The sequence below is a fragment of the Maylandia zebra genome, linkage group LG1 (genome assembly GCF_041146795.1).
Source record: "Maylandia zebra isolate NMK-2024a linkage group LG1, Mzebra_GT3a, whole genome shotgun sequence".
NCBI classification, from domain to species: Eukaryota; Metazoa; Chordata; class Actinopteri; order Cichliformes; family Cichlidae; genus Maylandia; species Maylandia zebra.
The window spans coordinates 15,195,479-15,209,767 of record NC_135167.1 but is presented as its reverse complement, the minus strand read 5'-3'; the positions used below and the strand labels follow the sequence as shown (position 1 = coordinate 15,209,767).

The 14,289-nt window shown below is 40.5% G+C and overlaps 1 protein-coding gene across 2 annotated transcripts in view; it reads left to right on the top strand.

The window, feature by feature from the left end:
- galnt2 (UDP-N-acetyl-alpha-D-galactosamine:polypeptide N-acetylgalactosaminyltransferase 2) overlaps positions 1–13,454 on the top strand; it is a 69,028-nt gene extending 55,574 nt beyond the window's left edge. For both annotated transcript variants that reach the window (XM_076882026.1, XM_004539486.6), the window contains 6 exons: positions 531–657; positions 4,618–4,710; positions 5,498–5,581; positions 6,638–6,764; positions 8,311–8,430; positions 8,521–13,454. In XM_076882026.1, coding sequence (XP_076738141.1) covers positions 531–657; positions 4,618–4,710; positions 5,498–5,581; positions 6,638–6,764; positions 8,311–8,430; positions 8,521–8,676 — 707 coding nt within the window. In that variant the 3' untranslated portion in view covers positions 8,677–13,454. The remainder of the gene's footprint in view (positions 1–530; positions 658–4,617; positions 4,711–5,497; positions 5,582–6,637; positions 6,765–8,310; positions 8,431–8,520) is intronic.
- Positions 13,455–14,289: the final 835 nt, after the last annotated feature.

The window sequence follows — 14,289 nt, the reverse complement described above, 5'->3', positions numbered from 1 at the left end:
CTCACACTGTGATCAACTCATGAGATCATCTGGGTGCCCATGCCAACAACGAGATAATAGAAAATCCTTCAGTAATTTGGTTGTCATATCTAGGTAAAAGATGTCTTCCTTAGTACAGTTGATCTTAGGAAATTACAGTGGCAGTGTAATAATGTTTAGAGTCAGTGCAGAGTGTGCACAATAGAGCTCATTTGCAAACAGTACAATGATATAATAGCAGCTGTGTCTCCCTTTTGCTTTTGTCTGAATGCACTTGGGAAATCGGTAAGAATAAACAGCTGACGGAGTGATTCAGGCTCCTCTCGAGGCGGTCCAATGAATCAGAACTGGATTGACAGTTCAGACATTGCTGTGCTCATTTAAAGAACGCTCATTCAAATGCTGGAGAGCAAATCTAACAATGTCAACACACTCCAAACATTCATGATATGCAGATGTGGATTAACTTAACTACTTTTTCTTGGCTTGTAGTAATTAACTTACCTGTTTTTATTCATTTTTTCCGCCTGCGTGTCTGTCTGTGTTTTTAGAGATCTCATTTCGTGTGTGGCAATGTGGCGGCAGTCTGGAGATCATCCCCTGCAGCAGAGTTGGCCACGTCTTCAGAAAGCAGCATCCTTATACCTTCCCGGGTGGCAGTGGCACTGTGTTTGCAAGGTGACACACATGCAGACACACACATACAAGAGGACCGAACACTCATTTAACCAGTCAGGTTACACGCATCACATAGTTCATCAAAATTCCCCATGTTGCAGCCTGTGCATCTCCATAATGACACTACAGTTAATGCATTTGGGTTTATTTGGTGACTTTAGCTCAGAAGGTGAAGCCACACAGTTCTCTATTTGTCATATCCAAAAACACACCAAAGCCCAAATGCATTCTGAGGTTAGGCCCAGCCTTCCATATCATCAGTATGTGAATGGGTAATCAAATGCAAAGAGCTTTGGATAATAGCAGTACTTGAATTCATTCTATTTATTTATTATTATTGCTGCTGAGCATATATAAAAAAACTTGTTTTCTCCTTACATAAAATATGGGAGGGAAAATCTCTATTTAAGTAGTTTCACTGTAAATCACAAGAAATGTGGAGGCTAAATGGACTGTCCTTTATATATAATGCTTTTCTAGTCTTAATGACCACTCAAAGCACTTTTACAGTAAAAGCCATATTGCTTTTATCGATCACGCACATGCATAGGGAGCAATTATGTTTACAGAATTTTGCCCAAGGGCACTTAAAACATGCAGACCGGAGAAGACGATGATTGAACCCCTGACCTTTCTGTCAAATGGTGACCTGCTCTAACACAACCCACTCTTCATTTCTAAGAGTCAGTTAAAGTTTGGAGACAGTTTGACTCAACTGTAGTGACATTTCAAGACCAAATACTGAGGATGTTTATCCTGAGGTTCAAATTTCACTCACTAAATTTAATGTGGAAACAGCCTTTGAGAAAACATTCCCACCACAAGGTTCATTTACTGGATCCTCCGGGGCCTTTTTGTCTTGTCACGTGATTTTCATCAGCAGATGAGTTTGCTGTTTAGCTTGAAACTGAAGATTTTTGATTTACACTTTTCTGTGCAGCAGAACAACCGCACAGAAAAGGACTAGCTGAGCGTGTTCCAACTTTAACAGGGTTAGGAAGACTTTTTTGTTTGTTTTAAATCTGCGGTTCACTGACAGCTAATACAGTCAATCAGCTGATGTTTAAGTGACCTAGCAGTCTCAGAAAAACCTTGTCATTTTATGATACTTTTTACCATAGAAGCAGTTTAAGCTCTTCCTTTCCATTTTGATGATGGTTTTTCAATATTTATACTGGATTTTCTTTTTAAAGCACTTTGAATTTCAGTAATGTACTTATTTGCTTAAAAGCAATATACTAATATATATTATAGCCTAATATACAGTTATAATGTTAGCTCCTCATATTTATAAGGTTAGGGTACCGTCAAATAGTCTCTGCAAGCCAAAGCTCAGATGTCCGTTTGCTCTCATCTCTGCCTTTTCAGACAGTTTTTTCTAATCTTGGCTCTCTGTGATAACAAAGAGAGGGCATATCGGTGCTATGCTCATCTCTGCCTTTGAGCACAACAGCTCCACCCACCTGCAGCTTAGACCCTTAAACAAAGAGGAATAGAGATAAAAAGGCTTAATTCAGACAGCAGGTGACCTGAGGGGCTGCACCAAGACCGAGTGTGTAGGATAAAAGAGACTTCTCTTTGTGAGTTGTGTGAATTACTCCCCTGAGTCCTGGAGTAAAACTATGGAGCTGGAAATGAGCACAGATCATGTGTATAGTAGTCTCTTTCGGTTCATTATTTTCTGTGGCTGCGGTTTGTAAGTTTGTGAGTTTTACTAATGCTCTGAGAATTAAATCAGTGTTGAGTAATTAAAACAAAGTACCATCAATTAAACAAGTTCATGAATATTTCCTTCAAAAATAAAAAAAAATAAAAACTAAAAGTGAAGAAAATCTGTTTTTTCCATGTGCTGCCCTTTAGAGCTGAGATATATGCGGCACCATAAACATTGAACACGAGTAGTGGAGAATGTGATACATGGGCAGATATGGATCTGTCTCTTGAAACCATGAGTAACCACCCTTGGTAATGAGCCCAACAAACCTTCAGTCTCTCGATTGGTAAACATGTGGGAGGATAAACAAACAGATAACAAGGAGCTTGAAATGACTGTGGTTACTCTGGTATTGGCTGTGATTAATATTTTTAAAGGGGAGCAAGAAATAAAGAGCATGTCAGGGTGACATGTGGTGCCTATTCTGCAGTAGCTCCTATTTTTGAGTCGGGGCTATTAGTTGACTTCAGCCCCTCATTTCTTATCAGTTAGTTACATACAAATACCTGAAGAGATTTAATTCATAGCTCGGTAGAACCCTTAGAGGGGAAAAAACTGTGGATGAAATTCAACATTAAACCAACATTTATTCAAACAGTGTCAAAGATTAGACACCACCAGTGGACTGCTAATGTTTTCATCAGTTTCATAACACTGAACACAGTCTCATATTAGTTGCACAACCATTCCTAACAATCGAAGACATCACTTATTAATCAGTGGGTGCAGTGGAGTTCTCTATTACAGAGCAGAGCAGCTTCATCTGTGCTCTGAGGCAGCGCCTTGCCCTTCAGCCTGAATCAAGTCCCAGACAGCATCCCTGTGGCTGCTGCAGTGACTCTGGGGACCTCGGAGACGGCACCTGTTTTGTCTGCCTGGATGACATTGTAATTGTTCTTCAGGGAGCAGCATTTCACAGCAGAGTTATAATAGGCGTGTTGTGGCAGCAGCAGCTTGCTATGTGACAAAAAGCCCCTGTGGACCTAAATAAAGTTTGCAGTGTGTGGTGTCTGTATTTTTGGGATGCAGGTGCATGAGAGTAAAAAAATCCTGCAAGACAAAGAGACTGCACATCAAAATAAACCCTTAAAATACCGTAATAATGATAGGGCATCTAGTGTCACCACGGTCGCTGGTAACCTTCAGATGTTAGAAGAGTTGTTTTCTTGAAGCTTCTCTTCCAGTAAGTGGAAGCCGAGTTTGGAAATGTCTAGAAATATGTGAGCCTCACTAAGACAAAACCACTGCTCGCTATTTAAAACTGCGCAACTCATGGGTTATAGAGAATTTCTGCAGAATATGAAAGGCTTCCGGCAAGCGCGTCATAACTTTTGCTTTTGGCATCACATAAAGAGGCACTTAGTTTCCCTATAATTTGGTCAAAGCATTTACACTTTAGGGATTCACAGGTAAACATAATGAAGCTGATTGTACTGCAGTTATTGGTTATAATTAACCCTGCTAGCAATTTTAACCCTATTTTTAAGTCTGAACTGTGAAATAATTGCCTGAAAATTCACAAAAATAGTAATTGGAGTGCTTGTTTAACTTTCTCACTATGTTATCCTACTTTATGAGACACTGCATGAACCAGAGGAGCATATCTGTTCCTAAGAAACTGGATTGCAAAAATAGTGTTTGTGCAATCCATAAACAGTGAGGCCGATATAAACTGGTTCCAGTACTGAGGTTTGCAAACTGGGAGAGCAACAGAAGCTACTAAGGTCTCAGTGTTACCCCCCGTTGCTATAATCATCATTGCACTCTTTCTCTTGTCTTGATTCGGTCTAAGGAAGGACTGTTAGTGTCATACTTTGAGCTGCTCTGGACTGCAAAGATTGAGTTGTATTTTATTGACTCCAGCCGACACGTAGTCTGTCAGAAGTCCGTTACATCACTCGAAAAATAAAAATCTGACAAATTGTCAAATGTCACACGTCAACACTTTGTTTGGCAGCATGCACACGCTGTTGACCAACGGCTGCAATAACAGGGAAAATAAACACACATTCACATTTGTACAGCCAGGATAACTGTGCCCTCTGATGGCTGTCGGGGGGTGTATGAGCAGGCAGTGAGTGTGTCACAACCACCAAACAGACACGTCCATTCAGGAGTCGTGCAGTGTGCCACATACCTTTCTGTCTTTTTTTTTTTTTTTTAAATCCTCACCGACTCTCGGTCTTATCCTCACCCATTGTCTCCCTCCCCTTTTTTGCATTTTCTTCTTCTCACCCATCCATCAGGAACACAAGGAGAGCAGCAGAGGTGTGGATGGACGAGTATAAAAACTTCTACTATGCCGCTGTCCCCTCAGCAAGAAATGTCCCCTATGGGAAGTAAGTACTATGAAGTATTAGCCCTGTGGGAGTTGAACATAATAATGGAGCTGGATCATAAAATTACAAAGGCAGCCACTTGAATGGACATAATAATTATAATTGTACTGCCAATTAGCAGAATGTAAGCCATAAAAGGTGTAATTTTTCCCTTTTATACTTAAGTGAGGATGTTAATGTAGCTCAGAAGAGGACAAAAAGTCAGTGGCTGATTTACAATACCGGAAACGCTGCTGTTATTTATGCCCTAAAGGGATGACAACGCTCCTTAAAAAGGTTGGCGCAGGATTGTTTCAAGCGTAGTGACAGCGTCAGTCATCCGCCATTAAAAAAAAAATACCTACAGCTGCTGAATGGATTGACATTCATGTTCTTTAGGGGGTGACACCTGCTGACTTTGTGATCCTCTTAGTTTTATGCCACCAGCAGGACAAAGTAAGTACTGTAAGTGTGTTAAGGAATGCTTTTCACCCTTATACTAGTTTCCTTCTGCTTTATGCCACACATCCAGAAGTCTACACAGCAATAAGCACTTTCGCATTCAACCAGAGTAGCTAGACAGCACTATATATGCTTATTATGTGACCTTGTGGGAACAGACTTGGCATCTCCCCTCTAGTGTCAGTCCAAACAGTTATATTTTCCCCAAAGGATCTAGACTCAGACATGCCCCGAGCCTCCACTCTCTCCCCTTACAAAGCGACTGACGAGGCGTATAATTTAAACATGAAACCACAGCTGATTCAACCCTTTAATTCTCTTCCTCCATCTCCTTCCTCTCCCTCAGTATCCAGAGTCGTTTGGAGATGAAGAAGAGATTAAACTGTAAGCCGTTCAAATGGTACCTGGAGAATGTCTACCCTGAGCTGAGGTAAGAAAATGAGGGCAGTCTGTGCAATATGATGGAGCCAGTGTTACACTGCATGACATGTAATGTTGTATAATCAAAACTAAATTGCATTTACCAAATTGTTAGGAGACCACTCCTCAGCCAGAAGTTTGAAATATGACTTTGTGCTAATGTGTGGCGGGATGTTTTATACACAAATGAGACTGCAGTGACGCTAATGCCCAACCAGGAGTTATGATTCAAGGTCATTATTACATTTTCACAAGGTTCTCAGGTTCGCAATTAGTGGCTGATGTGAATGAGTCCACAAGTTCAGCAGAGAGCACCTCTGATTTAAATCTGACTGCTAGATTGCACCACTCCCAGCGTTTTTGCTACATTTTGCCTGAAGGTCAAGTTATGACCGCTGTCACAGACTCTGGTACTCTTCCAGGTTGTCAGATAGGCAAACCTTGAGCTTGAATGTACTTTTAAGTAAGTACAAAGTTGCTTACATCTAAATCTGTTGAGCAGCGTTGGTGAGAAACAAAGATTTTTTTGAGGATTACCAAAAAAACCCTTATTTTTAACACACCAGAATCACCATCGCACACTGGAACAGTTCAGGTTGTTTGGACCAAATCTTCTCCATCACATGTCTCAGGATAATAAAGTAGAACTACTGCTGATAGGTTCATGGGCTTTCTGCATATCTGTGAAATGCACATGTGCAACTGGTCAGAGTGGGACTTTCAGAGAGCGTATTCAAATTTAGCATGAGCCTGGGGCATGGTGTATCACTGCACAGTGAAACAATCTTTAAAAGCATAAAAACCACATTAAATCTCAGGCATACTTCTTGCTTTTATGTTTTCACAGGGGGAAGAACATTAAAATTGCACCTTTTTAATGCTTCTAATTTGAATAATTTAACTTTTACAGAAACATTAAAGCCCCATTGTCCTGTTTTGTCAGAAGAAAATTGACTATTTTCCTCTCTTGCTGTATCTCGGCCTGTACGCTTTCTTTGTTTGGCTTTTTAACAGCTTGAAAAACTGAATACACGCTTCACTAACACTTTTTCGTGTGTGTGTTCAGGGTCCCAGATCACCAGGACATTGCTTTCGGAGCCCTGCAGCAGGGAGGAAACTGTCTGGACACCTTGGGTCACTTTGCTGATGGTGTGGTCGGCGTCTATGAATGTCACAATGCAGGGGGTAACCAGGTAGTGTTACGGCGAGGGGACACCCAGGTCAGCTTGTAAAATCCTAACCTTAGAGACTCGTGAGTGGCAAGTGGTGTACATATGGTGAAAGCACAGGGGGTATGATAAAGGATTTACGTATTTAAGGTCACAGTGCCATACTTAAAGTAAATGTATTGTAATCAAAAGGACAAAGATGTTTAAACACGAGGTTGTTAAGACAAGAGTAGAGCAGATCTATTGAAACTTTAACTTAAATATAGAGTAGTGCATAACAGCATTTTAACATTGTTCTTAGAGGAAATGTACAGCTCTTGGAGTACCTTGAGGAGGATACACACTATGTCTGTGTGTGTAAGTTTGTGGGGAGTGTTTCTGTCAGCAGTTTCTCAAATAGTTGAATCCTGAAATAGAATGACAGGTGTAGAGAAGAAAACTGCTGTCGCTTCGAGTCAGCGATCGCTGGCTTTTTTTGGATTTACGTGTCTTGTTTTACCCTCGTGGATTTGCAGGTCTTTACTGTTTCCAGTGTTGCTTCATAAATACAGCAAATACAGCTAAGAAACATATCTGCTCACAAGTGGAAAATGTTCAGGACATGTACCAATATTCCCAAGGTCAAACCGTGAAATATTAATGGTTGTGCAACATCCTTTAGAAGACGAGACAGAAGAGGAGACGCTTTGCTGTAATTCACAGGGCCACATTTGGCAAAAAGCAAACATGGTGCTTTATTATCCTCTTATATGAAAAACGTTAGAATTGGAAGAGGGTGTACTTTGTTTTTACTATTCATTTTTTAAAATGAATAGTAAATGAATGAATGAATTTATTTTTTTTTATTTCTACCAGGGGCAAAAAACAAACAAAATTGTGAATGTAGTCAGTAACAGCTGCGGTGCTGGGAGGGCAAAATGAACAACCTTGGATTTTGGGGGGTATGAGAGACTGGGGAGAATTTTAAAATGCAATTTTATCACCAAGCGGAAGTGGAAAACTGAAAAACTTGGTTATTGATTTTTAATCCCACATAATGAAAACTGCAAACAAGTCATTCGCTGTGATGTCATTCAATCCGTTCTAGCCATTCTCAAAGAGACACAACAGAAGTGAAGTACCACAAATAATGTCTCCATTTTATTCACACTCATACCAGGCAGTCTCTTTACTAAACTAACGGCCAATTATTATTGTTGTTGTTATTATTATGGGTTTGTATACTTTCTAAAATTTATTTAAAATATACAGAGATTTTCTCAGCCACCAAGCTTTACCTGCTGGGTTTATTTAATGGCCTTAATGTGGCTTTAACATGGGCACTGTGTTCTCAGAGCAATCAGAGTCCTGCTTGTGAGATTTCCACAGGGAGCTCCAGATTCTCTCTATCACGATGCTGCCCATGGTGCCCATTTTGCAAAATACATTTTTGTTATTTTTCCTGTGTAAATAAGAGGAAAACATGATCATTACTTGATATAAAAGACGTGTTATTAGATAAAGCCTTGCTGAGAACATCCCAGCATGCTTTACGTGTACTAATATTTTACGTGTATCCATTTTTATAAAGGAATGGGCTCTAACCAAGGATAAATCGGTAAAACATATGGACCTGTGTCTGACTGTGGTGGACAGAACAGCTGGTTCCCTCATCAAACTACAAGGCTGTAGAGAGAATGACAGCAGACAGGTAAACACACACTGAAATCGCCTTTGTTGTTTATACCCCAAAAAAGGTACAGCGTTCAATATTTGTGACATTGTGTTGTTTGTCGTCCAGAAATGGGAGCAGATCGAGTCCAACTCGAAGCTTCGTCACGTGGGCAGTAACCTCTGCCTGGACAGCCGCAGCGCCAGGATGGGCGGACTCACTGTGGAGGTCTGCAGCCCGAGCCTCACCCAGCAGTGGAAGTTCACTCTCAATTTACAATCGTAGGGGGCGCTCCAGATCCCCGGAAGACTCGGTATAGCGAAGAGAAACACCTACAGACTCCTGAGATGCGGCTAAAAAGATGAATAGACTCAAGAAGAAAGACAAACTCTTCCTCCTTCTCCTCCTTCCTCCTCCACAGAGGTACAGCCAGTCACGTGCGCACCCTTCTCTCACCCATCTCCCTAAACGATGAGCCACGCGTAATGAAGGGAGGGGCCGGGAGACCCAAATGGAGTTAACAGGAACCTGACTGCATGTGGTGGATGGATGGTGGCGATCACGAGGATAAAGGAGACGAAGAGGCTTTTGTTTCAAAAATACATACCTCAGTGTTTTCTCATTGATGGTTCCAGCTGCAAACGGCGAAATTGTTCTTCTCCTTTCTTTAATGCTGGTGGAAAGAGAATTTTTTGGTGTACTTGTTTTATTTTCTTATTCATATTTTTTTATTTCTTGCTGTTAACTGTCCACAGAGACTTGCTTTTTTTCCTTCTTCTTCTTCTTGGAAGCATCCTGTAATGGCAGATGGAGCCTTCAGGTTGTGGTTTCGGGGAGGTGTGGGTTGTTGAGTGATGTGAAGGGAGGAAATGGACTCGAGGCCTTGAGCTTTTCCTCTCGTTTATTCTCACTGGTTTACAGAGTCAACCGAGAGAAAAGAGGCAAAGAATGCAGTTTTTCTACAGACTCTTTCTTGGTGGAGGTGAAGACAATCTGGGAGGGTTTTCGCTGCTTTGCATGGGGTTTTTTTCCCCCCTCAGAAGTGTTGTGAATGCCTCCCTGAAGATTTTCCTGTCTTTGGGCTGTAGTACTGGCTGCTGCAGCCTCCAATACTTCCACAGAGAAAATACCCAGAGAATAAGTCACCAGTCTCTCTTTTTTTTCCTTTTTCTTTTATTTTGGTTTACTTTCTAATCAAAAAATGGAACCAACTTTTAAAAGGATGTTTTGAGTTTCAGAAAGACCAGTGATTAAAATGGTTTTCTTTACATACTCTCGCTGCTCTGTGCCTGCTCCCCGTGGAGAGGCTCAGTTTTAATCTTTTTTTTTTTTTCTTTGTTTTTCCTGCACAGCTGCTTTCCTTTGCCTGTGTCTATATGTTGCCATTGTGGAACGTTTACTGTCTAACAATCACATCTAAACTGGATTCATGTTGCAGCTTGTTCTCCAGAGCCAACAGGTGTTGCCTGCTAATGTGGCATTTCTAATAACACAGTAATGAGATTACCAGTAATGTAGAGTTTGCATAGATGTGACTGAGATGATTGCTTCTCCTCTTCCAGCACTTTTACAAAGTTAAAGAAGAAAACTACACTTAGACCTTGCAGGAGGAACAATGCAACCCTGCAGCAAAGTAAAGTGGGGTTTGTTTGGGTTTTTTTAATTCATCGAGGTGTCAGACGTCCGTCTCTCTATTGACAACGGCAAACTGTGCTTATTCCAGCCTGAGAGCAGATTTCATGCAAAAAGAAAAGTCTCGACAAGTAGCGAAGCAACTTCTGACTGCATGTATCGCCGACATGTTTCCAGCGTTGCACTGAGTCACAGTGATTTACATCAACATATTTTCTTTCCTCTAACTTTCCTGTTAGATGAGCCATCTGTTCTGAAGTTTGGAACTGCAGTAAACAAGGTTTTACTGTTTGTCCTCACTCTGTTTCTGCAAGAGGAGAGCAGATTTTTCTGATTGCACAAGCAGGACTGCGCAGCTTTTGCTGATGCAAAGTAGAAATAAGAATACTCTTTCTTTCTTTTTTTTTTCCTGCCACACTACTATGCAGATCAACAATATCTTGGTGTCATGAAACGGTGCAGTTTTTGTTACCAGGTGGTGTTACTGATACGATTTGCAGTACATTTATCTGTTTCCGAGTCCATTAACTCTTGCCTTTTAAATAGTTTGTTTGTTATGTTTTGTTTCTAATCTCCTTTAGGCTTTCACATCACTTCCTCATCTTCACTGCTATGATCTCCTGTGCTGTTAGTCACCGATGAGTAATGACAGTGGAGTTTGGGAAAATTGCGCTTGATTAAATTTAGTGTGACTCATCACTTGGCGACCTCAAGGCAACTACAGGAACACAAAATATTTCTGAACAGATGTACAGTTTGGGTACAGGAAAGCTGAAATCTCAAGTCATCTTTAAAGTCCTGCGCTCTCTGCTTTTCTCAGTCCTTCCCGCTCTCGTGCACACTCGCATCCGAAACTCCTTTGGTTTTATTTTATTGAGCCGCCAACTGACAAAGACAGCTGGCCTCGGTTGCTTTGCTGTCTGATACTTTTTTTTCTGTGTATCTGTTTGCCTTGTCTTATATGTTCATTTATAAGTGGGGTGAGTGGAGCTGAGAAGGTCAGCTGAAGCTGCAGCTGGTTTAAAAAGCCTATCCTGTGACTTGACAGGTTGCTGCATTGTGCTGCAGGGCAGGGGACCCACAACATGGCACGAGGCCAGAGAGAAACTCAGGCAAGGCCCTGCTTAGAAAAATTTGGTGTTGCCTTTGATGCTAAATCCAAAGGCCCAAATCTGATTTCATGATGATGTGTTACTTTAAACATGGAAAAGTCTGGTTTGGTTTGGAAAATGCAAAACAAAATGAAACACTTTCAGTGTCTTAAGTAAGCATGGTTGCAATACAGGAGAAGCATTAAGTGAAATTTAGGTTTGAACATCAGTTTTCTATTTCAGTGTGTGCTGTGAAATCAGACGCTTCAGTGGAGATTTTAAAGGCAGGTTACAGGAGAAATAATCTTATTAAAAGTAGAAAAATATAAAAATGTTTAATTTAGATGTATTCTTGAAAGGGCACCATTGAAGTTTTTTTTTTTTTTTTTTTTTTCTTTTTAGCTGATTCTCAAAGGGTGTAAATGGGAAGATCTGTCATAGGATACATGCAAAATCTGTCTCGGTTTAGATGTGTGCAAGTACACATTTTAGTAGTTAGTTCATTTACTTTTTCATCGCCTTATCGTCTAGATTATTGCAGAAATTGTGCAGCCTCTTGAGTAGTGGTGATATCTCAGTCAGCATAGAATAAGTGAAGGTTTCCAACATGCTGAGGTTTTATTTAGTAGTTTTTAGCGCCCTCTATTGCCACACATGATCAGCTGCGAAACAAAAAAAGGAAGGAGGACTTGAGGTAGTTTCTGTCTTTGCTTTATAAGATCTCCATGTGAGTTTGCTACTCCGCAGAAGCCGACTGTGCTCACCTGAGTGACCATGTCAGTCCTGTCTGCAACAGTTCCCGTGTTGTCTGAAGCCTTTTCTTTTTAAAGCTAGTCTTATACTTGTCATAAGGTTTGCTATTTTATTTCTTAATCTTTTTTATGTTACACACAGAAGAAATGACTGTAACACTTAAGTGCAGCGCCTCATTTCAAAAGGATGGTTAAATGTTTACATCGTTTGCACAACGTGCCAAATTTCCTTTTCCGAATTTGCTGTATGATGAAGAATAAGAAGGGGTGAAAGTCTTTGGAAAACAGTCTCGGAGGACTTGTTCCGTGACAGGTTGCTTGCAGTGTAATGAGTATCTTCCCTCCAGTCTCAACTTGTAGAAGCCACTGTGGGCAGGACTGCTGTTATCTGCTGGTCTTGTGTCAGTTTTATGATAGAGAGGGGATTAAAAATGGTCGTTTGCGTGTTTCCATGTCTTAAAAACTTTAAAATATTCTTTAAAATATCCATTAGAGGAGTAACAACTCTGAAACATAGCTCAACAAAAGTCATCCCCAGTATCATATCATGGTTCCATCTTTTCGTAGTGCGTTTACCTGTTTGGAGCCATTTAATCAAAAGTTAAAGCGTGCTAGGCTGCATCACAATAATGCAGAACATTTTGTTTTGGTTGTGATCCAATTATGACCAAGTGATCTTGTGCGTATAAAAAATAATTTTAGGTATGAGCCAAAATGATGACGCACAAACCAAAAAATGCCTATTGAAATAAATTTACAAGGGAAAACATCGAGTAAGAAGAATATTACTGACAATCCTGCAGATGGTAGTCTTCTTTAATAACATAAAACGTGAGCTTGAGTCAGTAAATAAGAGCATCCTACCCACTGAGCCACTAGACATTATTTATTTCGCTGTGGAGGGAAACAAGGGGTTATTTGCTAGAGTTAAACAAGAAAAGGAAGCTTGAAGCAAAATCTTTGTGTTCGTTCAGCTTTTCCTTTAAACGGAGAAAAGTTCAGTCACGACTTGTCAAAAACCTGGGACGTTTTCCCCCTATCGGCCCACCTCAAATCCCCTCATAGGATTAACAGAAGAAGGGCCCTCTCTCTAATAAGTGAAAAGCCCTGCTGAGACATCCAGCTCAGGACTGCTTAAGCTTCTCCGTCTTCTACAAGCGGCTGTGCCAATGTAAATGAGTCGGGGCACAATAGGGGCAGATCATGCACAGCAGACAATACACTGTAAAAGTCTCATCAACTGGTAATGACAGATAATAACAGTAATCAATATGGGTGGGATATGGGGTGGGGTGTGAGCTGGTGGGTTAATGTGTTTTCTGAGAGGCATGTGGCTCTGAATGGCTGGTATTCACATTACGAGGTGGCTGATGCAACCCGAGGGTTCACACATGTAAAAGTGTATATTTTTGTATATACCTACATCAGTGTGTGTACATAGTGTACTCAGCTGCAGTTCCTAGTTTTGTTGTCAGACTGTACAGCGCTTCTAACTGTTCCCTGTTTTATAGATAATGCAGAAATTCAACTTTGAATGAGGAGAAATGATTAACTTAAATAAATACATTTATATATATAAACAAAAGTGTGTGATGTGTTTTGCCTTTTTATTTTTGCTGTTCAAGTTTTGACAGTCGACAACCCTAAACATTCAAGTGTTGTTGAATCCATCTGTCAGCTGGAAGTAAATCCAGTTCTCTCAAGTTTTCCTTCATTGGTTGATCTTTTAGCGATTTGCAGTGTGGCAGCTGTGCATGAATTTTACATGTATTCTTAGGCTTTAATATTTAAAGAAGAAAAGTTTTCCATCCGTCAGTCAAGCATTGTAGCGCGCTGGCCGAGTGCATTAGTGTGAGTATTGTGCTACAAGGCAGCATATGAGTGACAAAGCAAAATTAATGCAAGACTTTTAGAAATGAATGATTTGGCAGCACAGTGTGACTCTAATAGATAATGACAGATAATCTACTACCAGTCACTTTATTAGGTACAGCTGATGTCTCTAGATTTCTACCGTGACACTTTGAGCCCCTTAGTATTAACTTTGACTATTGATTATGGGTCAAAGGATTTATTGACCACAGTTTACCATCTTCTGATGCCTGCTGCCATCAGGATTGAGTGCATCATGATTAGCAACGTGGCCATGCAGCTGACAAATATAGAAACAGGTTTCTTCAAGATGACAATCCAATACAACTCAATCCAATAGAGCACCTTTCAGATGTGCTGGAATCATGGGTGTGTAGACAACAAATCTGCAGTTACTGTGTGATGCTATTATGTCACTATGGACCAAAATCTCAGAGGAATATTTCCAGCACCTTGCTAAATGCAACCCGATACTAGCAAGACTGACAAAATAAAGTGTCTCGTGAGTGTATATTATGTACATTATAAAGCATCCCTTGAATTTTAACAAA